This window comes from Maniola jurtina, chromosome 8 (assembly GCF_905333055.1).
Source record: "Maniola jurtina chromosome 8, ilManJurt1.1, whole genome shotgun sequence".
Classification (NCBI taxonomy): Eukaryota; Metazoa; Arthropoda; class Insecta; order Lepidoptera; family Nymphalidae; genus Maniola; species Maniola jurtina.
The window spans coordinates 12249102-12264995 of record NC_060036.1 but is presented as its reverse complement, the minus strand read 5'-3'; the positions used below and the strand labels follow the sequence as shown (position 1 = coordinate 12264995).

General features: G+C 37.3%; 2 protein-coding genes across 2 annotated transcripts; one reads left to right on the top strand and one right to left on the bottom strand.

Annotated features, from left to right (window-relative positions):
* Nucleotides 1-1270: 1270 nt before the first annotated feature.
* LOC123867737 lies at nucleotides 1271-4353 on the bottom strand. Its single transcript, XM_045909964.1, has 3 exons — nucleotides 3915-4353; nucleotides 3236-3437; nucleotides 1271-2169 (listed from the first exon to the last, which is right to left on the bottom strand). The coding sequence occupies exons 1-3, from the start codon at nucleotides 4162-4164 to the stop codon at nucleotides 1407-1409; spliced, it is 1215 nt and encodes a 404-aa protein (XP_045765920.1). The 5' UTR covers nucleotides 4165-4353; the 3' UTR covers nucleotides 1271-1406.
* Nucleotides 4354-5327: 974 nt separating this feature from the next.
* On the top strand, nucleotides 5328-15816 carry LOC123867743 (geranylgeranyl pyrophosphate synthase-like). The gene is made up of 8 exons (XM_045909969.1): nucleotides 5328-5556; nucleotides 6213-6367; nucleotides 7935-8079; nucleotides 11362-11482; nucleotides 12075-12214; nucleotides 12740-12842; nucleotides 13925-14052; nucleotides 14848-15816. The coding sequence occupies exons 1-8, from the start codon at nucleotides 5512-5514 to the stop codon at nucleotides 14941-14943; spliced, it is 933 nt and encodes a 310-aa protein (XP_045765925.1). The 5' UTR covers nucleotides 5328-5511; the 3' UTR covers nucleotides 14944-15816.
* Nucleotides 15817-15894: the final 78 nt, after the last annotated feature.

Here is a 15894-nt window from a genome sequence, read left to right as displayed (position 1 = left end):
GTCTGTCTGTCAAGAAACCTATAGGATACTTCCCGTTGACCTAGAATCATGAAATTTGGCAGGTAGGTAGATCTTATAGCACAAGTACAGGAATAAATCTGAAAACCGCGTGGTCACATCATTTAAAAAAAAATTAAAATATGTTTCAATTTTCAAAGTAAGATAACTATACAAAGTGGGGTATCATATGAAAGGGCTTTAACAGATTTTAATTTATTTTTATGCATAATAGTTTTTGATTTATCGTGCTTAATGTTGGAAAAAATACCCGAGTACGGAACCCTCAGTGCGCGAGTCCGACTCGCACTTGGCCAGTTTTTTTTTAAATCATAAAGTGCTGCCAGAAGTACTTCACTAACATTACAATCTAGCCTATGAGTGAAGCTAATTAAAGAAATATATTGAGGATTAATTTAAAACAAAGTATTAAACAATATAATAACTTCATATTTTATTATTGTGATAATAAGTACTATTGTACAAGCCCATTGTTTATTTATACAATAAATTATTAAGAAAAGAATTATTTTCAAAGTCACATCCACTCTTACACAAAATCACTACCTACCCATCTTAATCCTAATCCTAATAATATTATGTGAAAGTGTGGATGTTTGGATGTTTGTTACTCAATCACGCTAAAACTGCTGGACGGATTTGGCTGAAATTTGAAATGGAGATAGATTATACCCTGGATTAACACATAGGCTACTTTTTATCCCGGAAATCAAAGAGTTCTCGCGAGATTTTGAAAAACGTAAATCAACGCAGACGAAGTCGCGGGCTAGTATCATTATAAATGTGAAAGTGTATTTGTTTGTCCTCCAATCACGTCGCAACGGAGCAATGAATCTACATGATTTTTATGCACAGATATAATTAAAGACCTGGGGAGTCACATTATTTTATTTTATTCCACAGGATTTTTAAAAACAGAAATCCACGCGGACGAAGTTGCGGGCAACATCTAGTCTACTTTTAACTAAGTTGGTCTTAATAATCATTATGAAATCACATTCTAATAAGAAAATAAGATAAGTACGACAAATTTTCATAAAATAAAAAAACTACAATAAATTAGCTAACTACAGAATACCTTTATCTACATTCGCATTGCACTAATCTGATTTTGATGAAATTAAAATCGAAAATAATATTACTTATAACAATAATTAATAATTATTCAGACAGTTTTTGTTAAAAAAGTAAGTACTATAAAAAAAAATATGTAGACTACTTTTTGAGGGTAGTTAAAAATTCACAATTTCAATTAATTCCTTGACAATATTTACAACAATAAAGAACTCACCAACAAAAACAGCTCGACATTAAAAACTTGGTCCAATAATAATTCATTTGAAAAACAAAAAAAAAATACAAAAAAAAATACTACTGAACTAGGTCTTTCAATGTTTCACTCTCTCCGAATAGATTTTCGAGGTCCCCTTCCTTGATTTACTATGCTTTCTAGCTGAACCAACTGTAACCTTTCTCTTTTCTTCTTCCAAGAGTAAGGGAGGCAGAGATACTTTTCTTATTTGAAAATGCTGTAATCCATTAACTAACTTACTACCATCATTTTGCGACTCTGGAGTATACAAAGGTTCTAATCTCGCTAACTCCCTATGCCTCGCTGTCAAAACTCTTGCATTAACTATTTTACTATCGATTTTACTTTCCGGTCTCAAATAATTTCTGGTATCCAGCGAAACAAATGATTTAGCACTATTTCGTTCATAAATAGAAGATTCTGGTCTATTCCGCATCCATTTGGATGATGCTATATCTGATCTCAGTACGGTTTGATTCAGTTTTTTCCTATATATAGGACTTCGGATTTGTATTGGAGTGATATGTAGTAAAGAGCAAAATGTATCAGGTAACTCAATTTCTTCGTGAAGTTTGAATGAAACTTTTTCTCGTGATAACTTTGGTTCGTGAATTTCATCTGTAACAGAGATCCTAGTCAACTTTGGTTCATGAGTTTCATCAGCAATGGATATTCTTGGAGAGTTTTGTGGTGTAACATCTGTACTGCTTTGGGAAAGCCTGTCTTCACTTTCGCTGAACTGTTCATAATTACTGTAGTGCATTGCTATAACCTCCTCGTGATCCATCTGGCGGTAACAAAGTCTCTTCTCTGGTAGGGGTACAGCTTTGCCGATAACTCTGGAACATGACAAATGAAATCCTAAGATATTAACAAAATTTTGAATGTATACTAATAATTAATAAGTGTTATGTCTGTTTGAACAGGCTAATCTTTGGAATGGCTAAACCTATTTTGAAGGGACTTTCACAGACAAATAGAGGATTAACCAAGGAGTAACATATAATACTTTTTTAACCGACTTTGAAAAATGGAGTTGTGTTTTTCTACCGATTTGCGTATATTTTTTTTTTATCATTAAGGGAACTTTGCAACATTGTTTCATAAAAAATTTGGATTCCAACTCCCCAATCCTGATGCTGCAGGGGATCTGACCAATCCACGCGGGCGAAGCTGCTGGCATCATCTAGTAATTATTCAAATATTGAGAGCACGTTTCTGAGAAGGAGCAATCTTAGATTTAAAGGACAAAGTATGAAGCTACAATATCAATTACCATCGTCAAATTCAAATATGGAATAAATTGCTCAAGGATGTGGTTATGTCAAGCTCTGTTAACCAGTTCAAGAATAGATAAGACAAACATTTGCTAAACTTGAAGCACTTCTGATATAGATGCATCAGCAAAAGCTGCTTAGTCAATAATAAATAATAGGTATGAGAAAAGTGTGGATAAACAACTTCACCCCAGAAGGCGCAGTGTTAGATGACTCCCCACTAGATGGATACACATCAAACAAGTCACAGGGATTCAGGTGGTGCAAGACATATGGAAGTCCCTCTATAAGAGGCATAATATGTCCAGCAGTGGACGTTTATCGATTGATAAAGATTGTAAAGTCAAATCATTAATTCAAATTGGGTAATTTTGTACACTTTTTGATTGTCATTGTTGAATTTGTAATGGTGATGATTAATTATGTAAGCTCAAAACCCAAATTCGTCCAGGTCTGAGAAGATGATGATGTTAATATACTTTGCATGTAGGTATGCATGTAATAATTACATGAATAACGGCCCTTTATGTTCTGCAGGACCATAGAGAATCAATAAAAAATGTTTATACATTTAACTTATTTGACAGGACTAAATTATTTGCCACAGAGAGCAAGCAAAGATGTTTACCTAAGCTGTGGATGTAATTCTTTCCATTGCCTGCACTCCTCGAGTATCTGAGGCCGGGTACACTTCTCCCCCTCTTCATCATACAAGGTTCTCTCAATCCTCGTCCACTCCTCTGCCAAACTCCTAGTGGCCTCTGCTGTGTTCCGTCTGAATGCAGACCCAGCACTGCTGTCACTTTCTTCACTATTAAAGTCTGGGGTACCTAAAATTCATTTTTTGTCTATACATAAATCATAAAGAAGAGATGTTTGTTTGTTAAATAATTGTTAAAATCTAAAAACAACTAAACCGATTTTAATAATTGTTTCACCATTAAAAAACTACTTTGTCCAGAAGTAACATAGGCTATAATATATTATGTAATATATCAAATTTCACCTGAGTGAAGTCGGGTGGATCAGCTAGTGTTATATAAAACTGACCTGACAAAGGGTTTAAAATTTTGCATACTTTACACCTTTCACCATACACCAAACATCTACAAGGATCTAACATTCATTGTTAGGATTTTGGCACAAAGCTGAACGTTACTTTTATATATAACATAGGTGCTTTTAAAATACTACATACACAGGATATTTTTATACACTCCTGTTCTTTTGTGTCAAATCGGTTTCTGACTAGAATGCATGAAACATTCGAAAAAAAGTATCACATAAATGAAAAGAATATTAGATACCTGTTTCACTTTCAGAGAAAAAGTCCGAGAAAGGTGTGCTTGCCCTCTCTAAGCTATCCGCCGTGTAGGATGGTATCTTGTAGGAAAATAAAAGATTTCTGTTCATTAAACTTCCACCATTAGCCGACAATGCCGGTAGCTCTTGTCCAGAACGATATCCACTCTTCTGCTGATTTATTTGTGGCAAATAATCAATAAGTTTACTAATATTTCTCTCACGAGCTGACGAGATGTAATTTCGAGCCGACATAATACGTTTTAACTACGATTGATTTCTTTATCTCCCATATTTTAGATATATAGATTTATTAGACGATATCCTGAAGTTGCTTTCGTATTAAAATAAACAGAATAAATTTTTGAAAAGGAAATTGTACCTAATTTGTAAAATAACAAGGAACTCACAACAAATAATCGGTTTCATTTGACATTTGTTTGATATTGAGTATTGACGGACTTCGTCTGTGTTGGTGTTAGCTTGCGGGCGTGCTCTGCCTTTTTGGAGTGTTTTTTTTGTTTGTTAAAACTGACTGGATAGTGCTCTAAGGGGGGTGCCGTGCGTATGTTGGCGAGCGCTGGCACAGACGGAGACGGGGTCCATATGAGTTGTTACAAATAACTACAAACTTGACATTGGCTAATCTTTGTAAAGCCAGAGGAGAGAGAGAAAAAAAAAAGAGTATTGACATCTCCTACTCTATGATTGACATTTTTTTTCTCTCTCGTCTGGCTTTACATTACACCATTACACTGCTTAGCCAATGTCAAGTTTGTAGTTATTTACAAGTTAGGGAAACTACCTATATGTTTATGTATGGAATTCGTCTGTGCCGGCGCCCACCAACATACGCGTGGCGCCCCTTTAGAGCGCTTCCCAGTCAGTTCCACCCCCAATAACCACCAGCAGAACACAAAAACCAGCCACTTCTAACAAAAAAATACTCCAAAAAGGCACCGCACGCGCGCCATCAAACGCCAACACAGACGAAGTTCGATCGACATTTGAAAATGAAAAAGCGCCATGGCGCCAATAGACAACTAGGTAGGTACAGGTACGTCCATCGGGTACGTCTACTGCACGTCTACCATATTTTAGCTATTTTACATCTATATTTTATGCATATGTATATTTTACACATCGATATAATAAATAGTAGAGGATATGTAGGTATCATGGACGTATTATAAAGATTTTAATACGTCCATGATTTTACATGGGCTGCTTGAGCAGCTTGTTGGGTTCAGTTGGGTTATATTGGCACATTGGCAGTACTGTCTTTCTGTCAGTGTGCAACACTATAACACTATTCAGACGTATGTAAAAAGTAGGTACCTACTCTGTGATTCAGACTGTAACTTATTAAGTGATCTGTGATTTTCAATTTTCGTTTTTGTATGTGAGTCTAAGCAAGTCTAAGTCTCGTCTCGTAGTCCTCGTTGTAATTATTACATACTCTTTGACGTTAAAATCAAAACTCGAAATTAAAAAATTACAGAAATCGATTGATTTTGTCGTGAATTGATGTTTTGACTTTTGTCTTCTCCAATTATCTAAATACATATTATTACTTAATTTAGGAAAAGCCATTCTTATAAAATGTCTCAAATGGCAACTAGAAGCGGCGACTCGAGCCAGGACGAGGTGAGCCTCATAATAATTTAATATTTTTGAAATACCGAAGTTTAATAAAAAAGGCACCTATTTTTTGGCATGTCTGCTTTATTTACTTTACTGTGCTAAATGAATAAACTTGCATTTATAGGTACCTATATCCTATTTTTAATAACTTTATTTTTGATGTCAAAATAACTAAGTAAATGTGGAATTTTAAAAAGGCATTCTTACTCTAGAAATTTTGTATTTTTTTTTCTTTTGAGTGCCAGATAATTTGCTGCAAAAAAAAAAACAATTTTAGTCCTTACTAATATTTTAAATGCAAGGGTCTGTCTGTTAGGTTCCTTTTGACAGCCTATTATTTATTTAAGTTGCTTTCCACACAAATATAATTACAGGGATATTTTTATGCCTGAAAATTAAGGAGTTCCCACACTAGACCTGTGTAGACCAAGTTTCGAACATCATTTAGTTACAATTTTTTTAATGGGACATTTACCTTTTTTTGTTAGTGAATTTTGTACATCTTATGCAGAACATATCCTATCTGAATCTCATATTTAAGTAACTGAGTATACATACTTATATGTTTTTTTTTAATCTTTTCTCTCCTACCCTGATAGAATCAATTTCAGCTGTTCTATTTAATCACAGATTAAAAATATCTTTTTTATTTTTTAAAGAAACTCTTGATGCCATTCACATACATCCAACAAGTTCCTGGCAAACAAATTCGAGCAAAGCTTACCTTAGCTTTCAACTACTGGTTAAAAGTCAGCGACGACAAACTCCGTGCCATTGGGGAGATTGTGCAGATGTTGCACAATTCCAGTTTACTGTAAGTAGTATTCTTTTACTATTTATTTAGTAATAGATCAAAATCTATGCATTTTGTTTAAATAAAAAAAACATGTTTAAAACATTTGTTTAAAAAATAAAAATAAAAATAGTGCCAATCATGGTAATAGGGTAGCTGCCTAAGCTAAATCTTGAGGCAGCCCAAGAATGCGCTATCTAGCATGAGAGCAGACCTGAGAGCCAATAGACTCAAAAAATGGATGATGAGGACCATGCAAACTGACAGCAAACAAAATGTTGGAAAGCAAACAAGTTGAAGAAGAAATGAGATGTTTATGTTTGATAACATGGCTAATTCTGTTGTATAGAAACTCCAAACTATATTCAAAGGTCTAGGTATTTAGTGCTATCCTTCTCAACAGGAAGTATTTTGAAAAGGATAGCAATACATTCTCATTTTAGTTTAGAAAAAAATTGTACCATCAAAGAATAGATTTATTAGGGTATTAGCTGATGCCCACGACTTCGGCTGTGTGGATTTAGGTTTCTTAAACGTCAGTGGGAACTTGTTTGGTTTTCCAGGATAAAAAGTAGCTTATGTCACTCTCCAGATCTTTAGCTAAATCCTGAAAAAAAAACCGGCCTGTACTTGTGCTATAAGACTTACCTACCTACCAAATTGCATGATTCTAGGTCAACAGGAAAAACCCTATAGGTTTCTTGGCAGACACGACAAACAGACAGACAGGCAACATAGTGATCCTATAAGGGTTCCATTTTTCCTTTTGAGGTACAGAACCCTAAAAATCACGCAGTTCAAGTGCAATAAAGGACAAACCAACAAACAAATATACTTTCGTATTTATAATATGGGTAGTGATGACAATATTATAAAGTGGGCTCGCAAGATCATCAAGGACTTAATTAATTGATTAATTGACGCCATTTTTATAATTAGCTCCAGCAACAATCATGATTCATCACACATTCTTTCAATTTAAATCAATTGTTCTGTACTCTGCATTACAAATTTGGCTTTGAATAATTATTCATAGTACCAATCTGCTTTATATACTAGTTGCCGATTTTTTTTTCATTGTCATGTCAACAATTGACTGTGATCTCATGCAGTCGGAAATGGTAGCAAGCAAACTTGGAATGGGTATGGTAGTTTGCAGAAACTCATATCCTAATCAGTTCCTACATAATTTGCAAATAAGCTGCTGGTTTTTTTTTTTTTTGTATTCAAAAACATTTTTATCAAAGCTGAGTTAATCTGCTGGTACATTCTGTTAAAGCTGTATCAATCATTATACAAGATACAAGATTTTTATTTGCAGAAACATTTTTTTTTACAGTTACATTACATTACATACCTTATTACAATCTAGATTGTTGTGATTGGCTGAATTTATGGTATTCTTGTTGCAACAATGCATAGTAGCCAATAGTGAGCGAGTGTCGGCGAATCAGTAGTGATTCCGATCGTCACACTGTAGTTGCCAAACTGCCAGTCCCAGACTCGTATTGGCGCTTGTGTATTTATCTGTAATAATGTGAACTACCCGTAAAAATGGTTAAAATACTTTTATTCTTTGTCACCACAGAGTAGACGACATAGAAGACAACTCAATCCTGCGGCGAGGCATTCCGGTGGCACACTCCATATATGGCATCGCTAGTACAATCAACGCGGCGAACTTTGTGGTCATCATAGCGCTAGACAGGACCTTGCAACTCGGCCATCCAATGGTAACTCTGTCCTAGCATTCTTTGTGTCACAGAGTAGATAGAATAGAAGACAACTTAATCCTGCGGCGAGGCATTCCGGTGGCACACTCCATATATGGCATCGCTAGTACAATCAACGCGGCGAACTTTGTGGTCATCATAGCGCTAGACAGAACCTTGCAACTCGGCCATCCAATGGTAACTCTGTCCTAGCATTCTTTGTGTAACAGAGTAGATAGAATAGAAGACAACTCAATCCTGCGGCGAGGCATTCCGGTGGCACACTCCATATATGGCATCGCTAGTACAATCAACGCGGCGAACTTTGTGGTCATCATAGCGCTAGACAGAACCTTGCAACTCGGCCATCCAATGGTAACTCTGTCCTAGCATTCTTTGTGTAACAGAGTAGATAGAATAGAAGACAACTCAATCCTGCGGCGAGGCATTCTGGTGGCACACTCCATATATGGCATCGCTAGTACAATCAACGCGGCGAACTTTGTGGTCATCATAGCGCTAGACAGAACCTTGCAACTCGGCCATCCAATGGTAACTCTGTCCTAGCATTCTTTGTGTCACAGAGTAGATAGAATAGAAGACAACTCGATCCTGCGGCACGGCATTCCGGTGGCACACTCCATATATGGCATCGCTAGTACAATCAACGCGGCGAACTTTGTGGTCATTATAGCGCTAGACAGGACCTTGCAACTCGGCCATCCAATGGTAACTGTCCTAGCATTCTTTGTGTCACAGAGTAGATAGAATAGAAGACAACTCAATCCTGCGGCGAGGCATTCTGGTGGCACACTCCATATATGGCATCGCTAGTACAATCAACGCGGCGAACTTTGTGGTCATCATAGCGCTAGACAGGACCTTGCAACTCGGCCATCCAATGGTAACTCTGTCCTTGCATTCTTTGTGTCACAGAGTAGATAGAATAGAAGACAACTCAATCCTGCGGCGAGGCATTCTGGTGGCACACTCCATATATGGCATTGCTAGTACAATCAACGCGGCGAACTTTGTGGTCATCATAGCGCTAGACAGGACCTTACAACTGGGCCATCCAATGGTAACTCTGTTCTAGCATTCTTTGTGTCACAGAGTAGATAGAATAGAAGACAACTCAATCCTGCGGCGAGGCATTCCGGTGGCACACTCCATATATGGCATCGCTAGTACAATCAACGCGGCGAACTTTGTGGTCATCATAGCGCTAGACAGGACCTTGCAACTCGGCCATCGAATGGTAACTCTGTTCTAGCATTCTTTGTGTCACAGAGTAGATAGAATAGAAGACAACTCAATCCTGCGGCGAGGCATTCTGGTGGCACACTCCATATATGGCATTGCTAGTACAATCAACGCGGCGAACTTTGTGGTCATCATAGCGCTAGACAGGACCTTACAACTGGGCCATCCAATGGTAACTCTGTTCTAGCATTCTTTGTGTCACAGAGTAGATAGAATAGAAGACAACTCAATCCTGCGGCGAGGCATTCCGGTGGCACACTCCATATATGGCATCGCTAGTACAATCAACGCGGCGAACTTTATAGTCATCATAGCGCTAGACAGGACCTTGCAACTCGGCCATCCTTCTTCCACAGCGTATCAAATAGAAGAGAGACATTGGTAGCACAGCAGTCAATGAATGGTTTTGCTAGTATCAGTCCATTAAATGGCGATGTGAAAGTGTTTATTTGGTTTGTCCTGCAATCACTTGCAACGGAGCGACGGATCAGCTTGATTTTTGCACAGGCATTTTAGTTAGACATACAAAGTGACATATATTACTTTTTTTTTTTTTCTTTAAATCTGGCTTTACTCTGATTAGCCAATGTCAAGTTTGTGATATTTTCAAGTTATTGAATTTATACAAGTATGGACTCCGTCTGCGCCGGCGCCCGCCGACATACGCGCGGCGCCCCTTTAGAGCGCTTCCCAGTCAGTTCCACCACCAAAAAACACCAACTAACACAAAAACCAGCCACTCTTAACAAAAAAAAAACACTCCAAACAAGCACAGCACGCGCGCCAGCAAACGCCATCACAGACGAAGTCCCATATATTACTTGTTATCCTGATAAAAAAACAGTTCCTGCAGGAGTTCTTCCTTATTTCTTCTTTCTGGGCTGGTTTCCGAACTTAAACATTTCCGTCTGTTGTGCGTGCGTTGCCCGCCCCGCCGAAGACTTCACTTCGATATTACCTATGCCATTTTTCACGCCTTTGTCTTCCAATCGCGTAACTGTAGATCAACAGTTCCACGCGATTTTCACATGGATATAGTTTAAAACCTTGAAAGTGACAGATTACTTCTATCCCGGAATTTTTAAAACGGGATAAAAGTAACGGGATTTCTAAAATCCTAGATCCACACGGATGAAGTCGCGTGCATTAGCCAGTTGTGCAACAGACAACCTTACAGCTCTCAAGGTAATTTTTTTCTTCCTAGGATTATACTCTACTAGGTAAATACTTGATAACCATGCGAAGGTTATATATAAGGTGATGGATAAAAAATGTAAGTAAGTACCTACATAAGTTTACATTAATATTATTGTAATAATACGCGTAAACTCGTAATAATTACAATTATTTTGATGTAAGTAAATTCTTATGCATAATGTTTTTATTATGACAAACGCGATTACTTGGGATTTTTAAATGAATGCATTTGTGGTTATCGTTTGGTAAAGATTATAATGTATTAATATTAAGTTTTTGTATTTCTAGATTTGCATATAATAATGCTATAAATACCTATATCAGCAGATAAGCTTTAATATTAAAACTAAAGACTTTCGGAAGAGGTTTAAAACCCTAAAAATCACGAGCCTAAATTATAGGTGATGATGGGATACTTCATTGGGAACTGGGCTAGTAGGGCTAGGGATACATAGATTATACCCGGCTGAGTTTGTTGTGGGCTCTTCTCAGACTTGGGCGCGTTTGGAACCCTCGTAGCTTTAATTTTATGTAACTTAATTAATTATCACCACTATATCGTACAAGTTTAACAATTTCGACCATCAAAAGGAGTACAATTGTACCTACTTTGAATAAATGACTTTGACTTTGACTTTGGTACGGAAGAAGGAAGACAGATAACAAAATGACATAGATTTTTTTATCCCAGTAAAACAAACAGTTCAAGATCAGATCAACAGTACCTTGTGATTTTATCACACAGATATAGTTTAAAGGGTTCCTTTTTTCCTAAAAATCATCAGCCTTAAATATGGGATACCCCATCGGCTAGTAGTTAGAGATAGATTTGGTCTGTTCCAGGCTACGACGGTGTACACGGAACAGTTGTTGGAGCTGCACCGCGGGCAAGGCATCGAGATCTACTGGCGCGACAACTTCCAGTGCCCTACCGAGCAGGAATACAGCGATATGACTATGAAAAGTATGCTCTCATTTCTATTATTGTCGATTTTTTAGGGTTCCGTGCCTCAAAAGGAAATACAAGAACCCTTATAGGATCGCTTTGTTGTCTGTCTGTCTGTCCGTCCGCCCGTCCATCGTGTCTGTCAAGAAAACCTACAGGGTACTTCCCGTTGACCTAGAATCATAAAATATCATAAAATTTGTAGTTAGGTCTTATAGCACAAGTAAAGGAAAAAATCCGAAAACCGTGTATTTGTGTTTTTTCATTAAAAATTTTTTTAAATGTGTTTCAATTTTCAAAGTAAGATAACTATACCAAGTGGGGTATCATATGAAAGAGCTTTACTTGAACATTCTAAAACAGATTGTTATTTATTTTTAAGCATAATAGTTTTTGATTTACCGTGCAAAATGTCGGAAAAATACATAAGTACGGAACCCTCGGTGCGCGATTCTGACTCGCACTCGACCGGTTTTTACACAGTGGCAGGTATTTATACAAGAATGCGTGTTTCATGCTACCACTATTCACTATAACTATTCAGCTTATTACTTCTAGTGCGTTTTAGCTTAGCACCTGTCTGAAAGGTGTGTAATTTCAATATTTTCAGAAACGGGAGGTCTGTTCATGCTGGCCATCCGTCTGATGCAGCTGTTCAGCGACAACAAGTCCGACTTCAGCAAACTGTCCTCCATCCTCGGCCTCTACTTCCAGATAAGGGATGACTACTGCAATCTATGTTTACAAGAGGTGAGAAAGTGCACTTTTTACGCAATTGCCCCAAAAAGGACTAAGTTTTTCAGGGTTCTAGTCAGGCTTACATCGACTATGACTAGATGATGCCCGCGACTTTATCCGCGTTGATTTAGCTTTTTTATAAATCCTGTGGGAACTCTTTGATTTTCTGGTATAAAAAGTTGCCTGTGTCAATTTCCGGGACGTAAGCTACGACTGATCCAAATTTCATATAAATCGGTTAAACTGATGAACATTTAAGAATCCCGTGGGAACTCTGATATCCCGGGATATAAAGTAGCCTTTGATGTAATCTAATTCTGTACCAAATTTCATCAAAATCAGTTGAACTTTTGGGACATAAAAAGCTAGCAGACAGACAGACACATTTTCGCATTTATAATATTAAGTATGGATTTCTTAAAATACTATTGGATAACTCGAAAACGGAGAATCCGGGATGATCTAGTTATCCAATAGTAGTTCAAGAAATCCGTCCCGTGCACGTTACGTATGGCTCGACCTCTTTTCAAATTCCAGTATTCAGAAAACAAGAGTTTCTGCGAGGACCTGACGGAAGGCAAGTTCAGCTTCCCCATCATACACGCCATACAGAACCAGAAGGGCGACAACCAAGTACTGCGTATCCTTTTCCTATTCGCACATAAGCATTCAGGGCTTCTACTCAAACCGGGGCGCGTTTGGAATAAACTAAATAAAATAAACTTAGGTATCAAATTAAGGAAAACTGTTTCAAATGAGAAACGTGTGGCCTAGTTGTATCAACGCATATCAATCGATTGAGATTATTGACCCAAGTCGGTAACTGGATGGGCGACCGAATTTGGATTTTTCGCATCCTCCATGCCTCTAAGAGCATGTTAAGCCAATAGTCCCAGTTTATCATCACTAACATTAATTTAATGATAATTGTAAATCAGTCATTTAAGAGTTGTAATGTCGATCTCTTAGTCGAGTTGAGAGTTGAGAGACATCTCCAAAATCTATTTTGTTATGAATTTATAATAATCTCCCGAATAATCATAGAATTAAACTGCCCAAGAAATGAAATAAGCAGTTCAAATGCGGCCCGAAAAATAACAGACAATATGCTTAATTCAAATTACTCAAATTTGACCCTATTGCTAAAGTTTTAAGTTTTATTTTAAAATAAATAATTTTGTTCTCATTTGATAAGTTCGAATATTTTTAAATTTATTGTCGATGACAAGAGGTCTTTAAAATAAAAATGAAAAATCTTTATTTAGAACTGCACTTGAACTGCATTAGTTTCCAAACTGTGTTGCAGTTGTTAACGCCCACCTCCAGATTTAAATATAAATATTTTGCAATCATTATTAAACTTTATGTTTAAGTGTTAAAGTTTATAACAAACTGAAGTTGATATTATAAAACTTTTTTGTACATTTCGTAATAAGTAAAAGCGAAAAGAGCAAGCGTAGTGTGGGGACGCCCTCCAGCACGATGGGCCTACGATATAAAGCGGCTGGCGGGAAGTGGCTGGACGAGGAAGGCTGAGGATCGGGTGTGGGAGGAAGGCCTATGTCCAACAGTGGACGTCCGTAGGCTGATGATGATGACGGTGATCTATTAAGAAACATATATGTGTATAAGTTGTGTGTGTTATTTGTTTATGAGCCCTCGTCTACACCTACTATTATAAGTTAATGGTTACAATAAATAGATCCTGAGCCCCAAATTCAGACATTCTCAGACAGCGGACTCGTGATGTGGAAGTGAAGAGGTACTGCATCTCCCTGCTGGAGAAGTTTGGCAGCTTCCAGTACACGAGAGAACGCTTGCAACAATTGGACGATGAGGCTAGGGCTGAGGTAATCTATATTTTTTTTAAAAAACCACATTAGACATGTTAAATATGACTAATATTCCACTTTTCGCTCCAACTAAGCGTAAAGCTTGTGCTAGGAGTAGGTATGACAATGCAACGGATGAAGCTTCAACCGCCGACCTTTTGAAATTCAGTTCGCTTCTTCTGTCCGTGAAAATACGGATATAAAAACTCGACCGAATGCGGATATTGCTTACGCACTAATCGGATCTCTGATGCAAATCCAAGCTATTCAGTGGACATCTACGTCCAATATGTTAATTACGACAATATGTTAAATATGACTAATATTCCACTTTTCCCTCCAACTGAGCGTAAAGCTTGTGCTAGGAGTAGGTATGACAATGCAACGGATGGAGCTTGAACCGCCGACCTTTTTGAATTCAGTCCGCGTCTTCCGTCCGTGAAAATACGGATATAAAAACTTGGACCGAATTCGGATATTGCTTACGCACTAATCCGATCTGTGATCCAAATCCAAGCTATTCAGTGGACACCTACGTCATATATCCGAGGCACATCCGAGATATTCTCACAGAGAATCTCTCTGAGAGAAATCAGATGACGGAAGTTGGATCTAGTGCGTAAGCTACCATACAAATAGTTCTATGACCACTTCAGAACGTATTTTCACGAATTCGGATCGGATGAGTGCGTAACTACCCTTAACAGTTGTGCTATTGAGGCTCATGAAATAAAACAGTATAAAAAATGCAATGAAAAAAATACTAAGTACAGTAGAAAACGAAGAAACTCATGCACTATGCCACTTTTTCAGGTAAAACGTTTAGGAGGTAATCCACACTTAGAAGAATTACTCGACGAACTTCTAAGTTGGCGGCGGGACTCCAAAAAACTTAACAACGAAGAGTAAATGCCTGTTCATAGAAAATTGACTTTAAATACTATTGTTTTGGGTTGCGGTCCAACACCGATGTGGTGTATTTAAGTTGAGGCCCCATATACACGATACTTTTGCATCGGCAATATTGATAGCCTTTCTGAAGCTCGAAGTGGCTCAGAAAAGCAAAAATAACAAAGTCTCTTTTTGAGAACGTTTCTTTGCGATTACTTCCATGCTTGATGAAAATAGTCTCCTTTTGGAAACTTTCTTCCTTTGTGACTGTTTCAATACTCAAGCAAGAAAATCTCCGTTCTTCTTTTGTGATTCCTTCAATGCTCTAGCAAGTTTCCTTTTGGAGGCTTTGTTGCTTGAGCATTGAAGAAATCCCTAAAATGCGTGATTTTGATCAACGATCAATTGCAGTATGGATGCGACATCGAGGTATCGTCGATACTAAAAGTATCGTTTGTGCTTTGGCCCTAATGATTGTATGGTCCGAATTATTTTGTTACTTCAAGTAATTTGGCTGTAAGTTAGTATAAGATTTTATATCTCACCAACTTGATAGAGTTTGACTGACGAAATACTTTTGTGTTAAAGTAAAATGGATCTTAATCGCTTTGTTTTAAAGCTTAAATTTGCTCGTACGTCTACAGTCTGCGCTGTGCTGAACGTTGCTGTGCTGAATTTTCAACCTTAAACCAAGGTACTTTATGTCCATTTAAGCCTGATGCTATTGTTTCGATACTCGAATTCTCGTTGGCGAGATTTAAAATCCCATACTAAGCACACGGTCTTAATGACGAACAAAAAATAATACCAACATCATTCGATTTTTTTTTTATTGGTGCTAGTTTTGGTAGTGTGTGTGTGGTCCAAAAGAGAGGTAAATTTTTAACTTAATAGGTATGCTTTTATTGAAATTATTATGTTGAACAAAATAAAATAAAAGTTGTTAAAGTATAATAAGTAGGTATAGCT

What these genes read in the sequence shown, in the direction of transcription:
- LOC123867743 (XM_045909969.1), top strand. Translation starts at nt 5,512, where the DNA reads ATGTCTCAAATGGCAACTAGAAGCGGCGACTCGAGCCAGGACGAG. An exon ending in GCGACTCGAGCCAGGACGAG is followed by an intron (nt 5,557 to 6,212) that starts GTGAGCCTCATA and finishes TATTTTTTAAAG; the next exon opens with AAACTCTTGATGCCATTCAC. An exon ending in GGGCGACAACCAAGTACTGC is followed by an intron (nt 12,843 to 13,924) that starts GTATCCTTTTCC and finishes CCCCAAATTCAG; the next exon opens with ACATTCTCAGACAGCGGACT.
- LOC123867737 (XM_045909964.1), bottom strand. Translation starts at nt 4,164, where the DNA reads ATGTCGGCTCGAAATTACATCTCGTCAGCTCGTGAGAGAAATATTAGT. An exon ending in TTTCTCTGAAAGTGAAACAG is followed by an intron (nt 3,438 to 3,914) that starts GTATCTAATATT and finishes AATGAATTTTAG; the next exon opens with GTACCCCAGACTTTAATAGT. An exon ending in GAATTACATCCACAGCTTAG is followed by an intron (nt 2,170 to 3,235) that starts GTAAACATCTTT and finishes GTCATGTTCCAG; the next exon opens with AGTTATCGGCAAAGCTGTAC.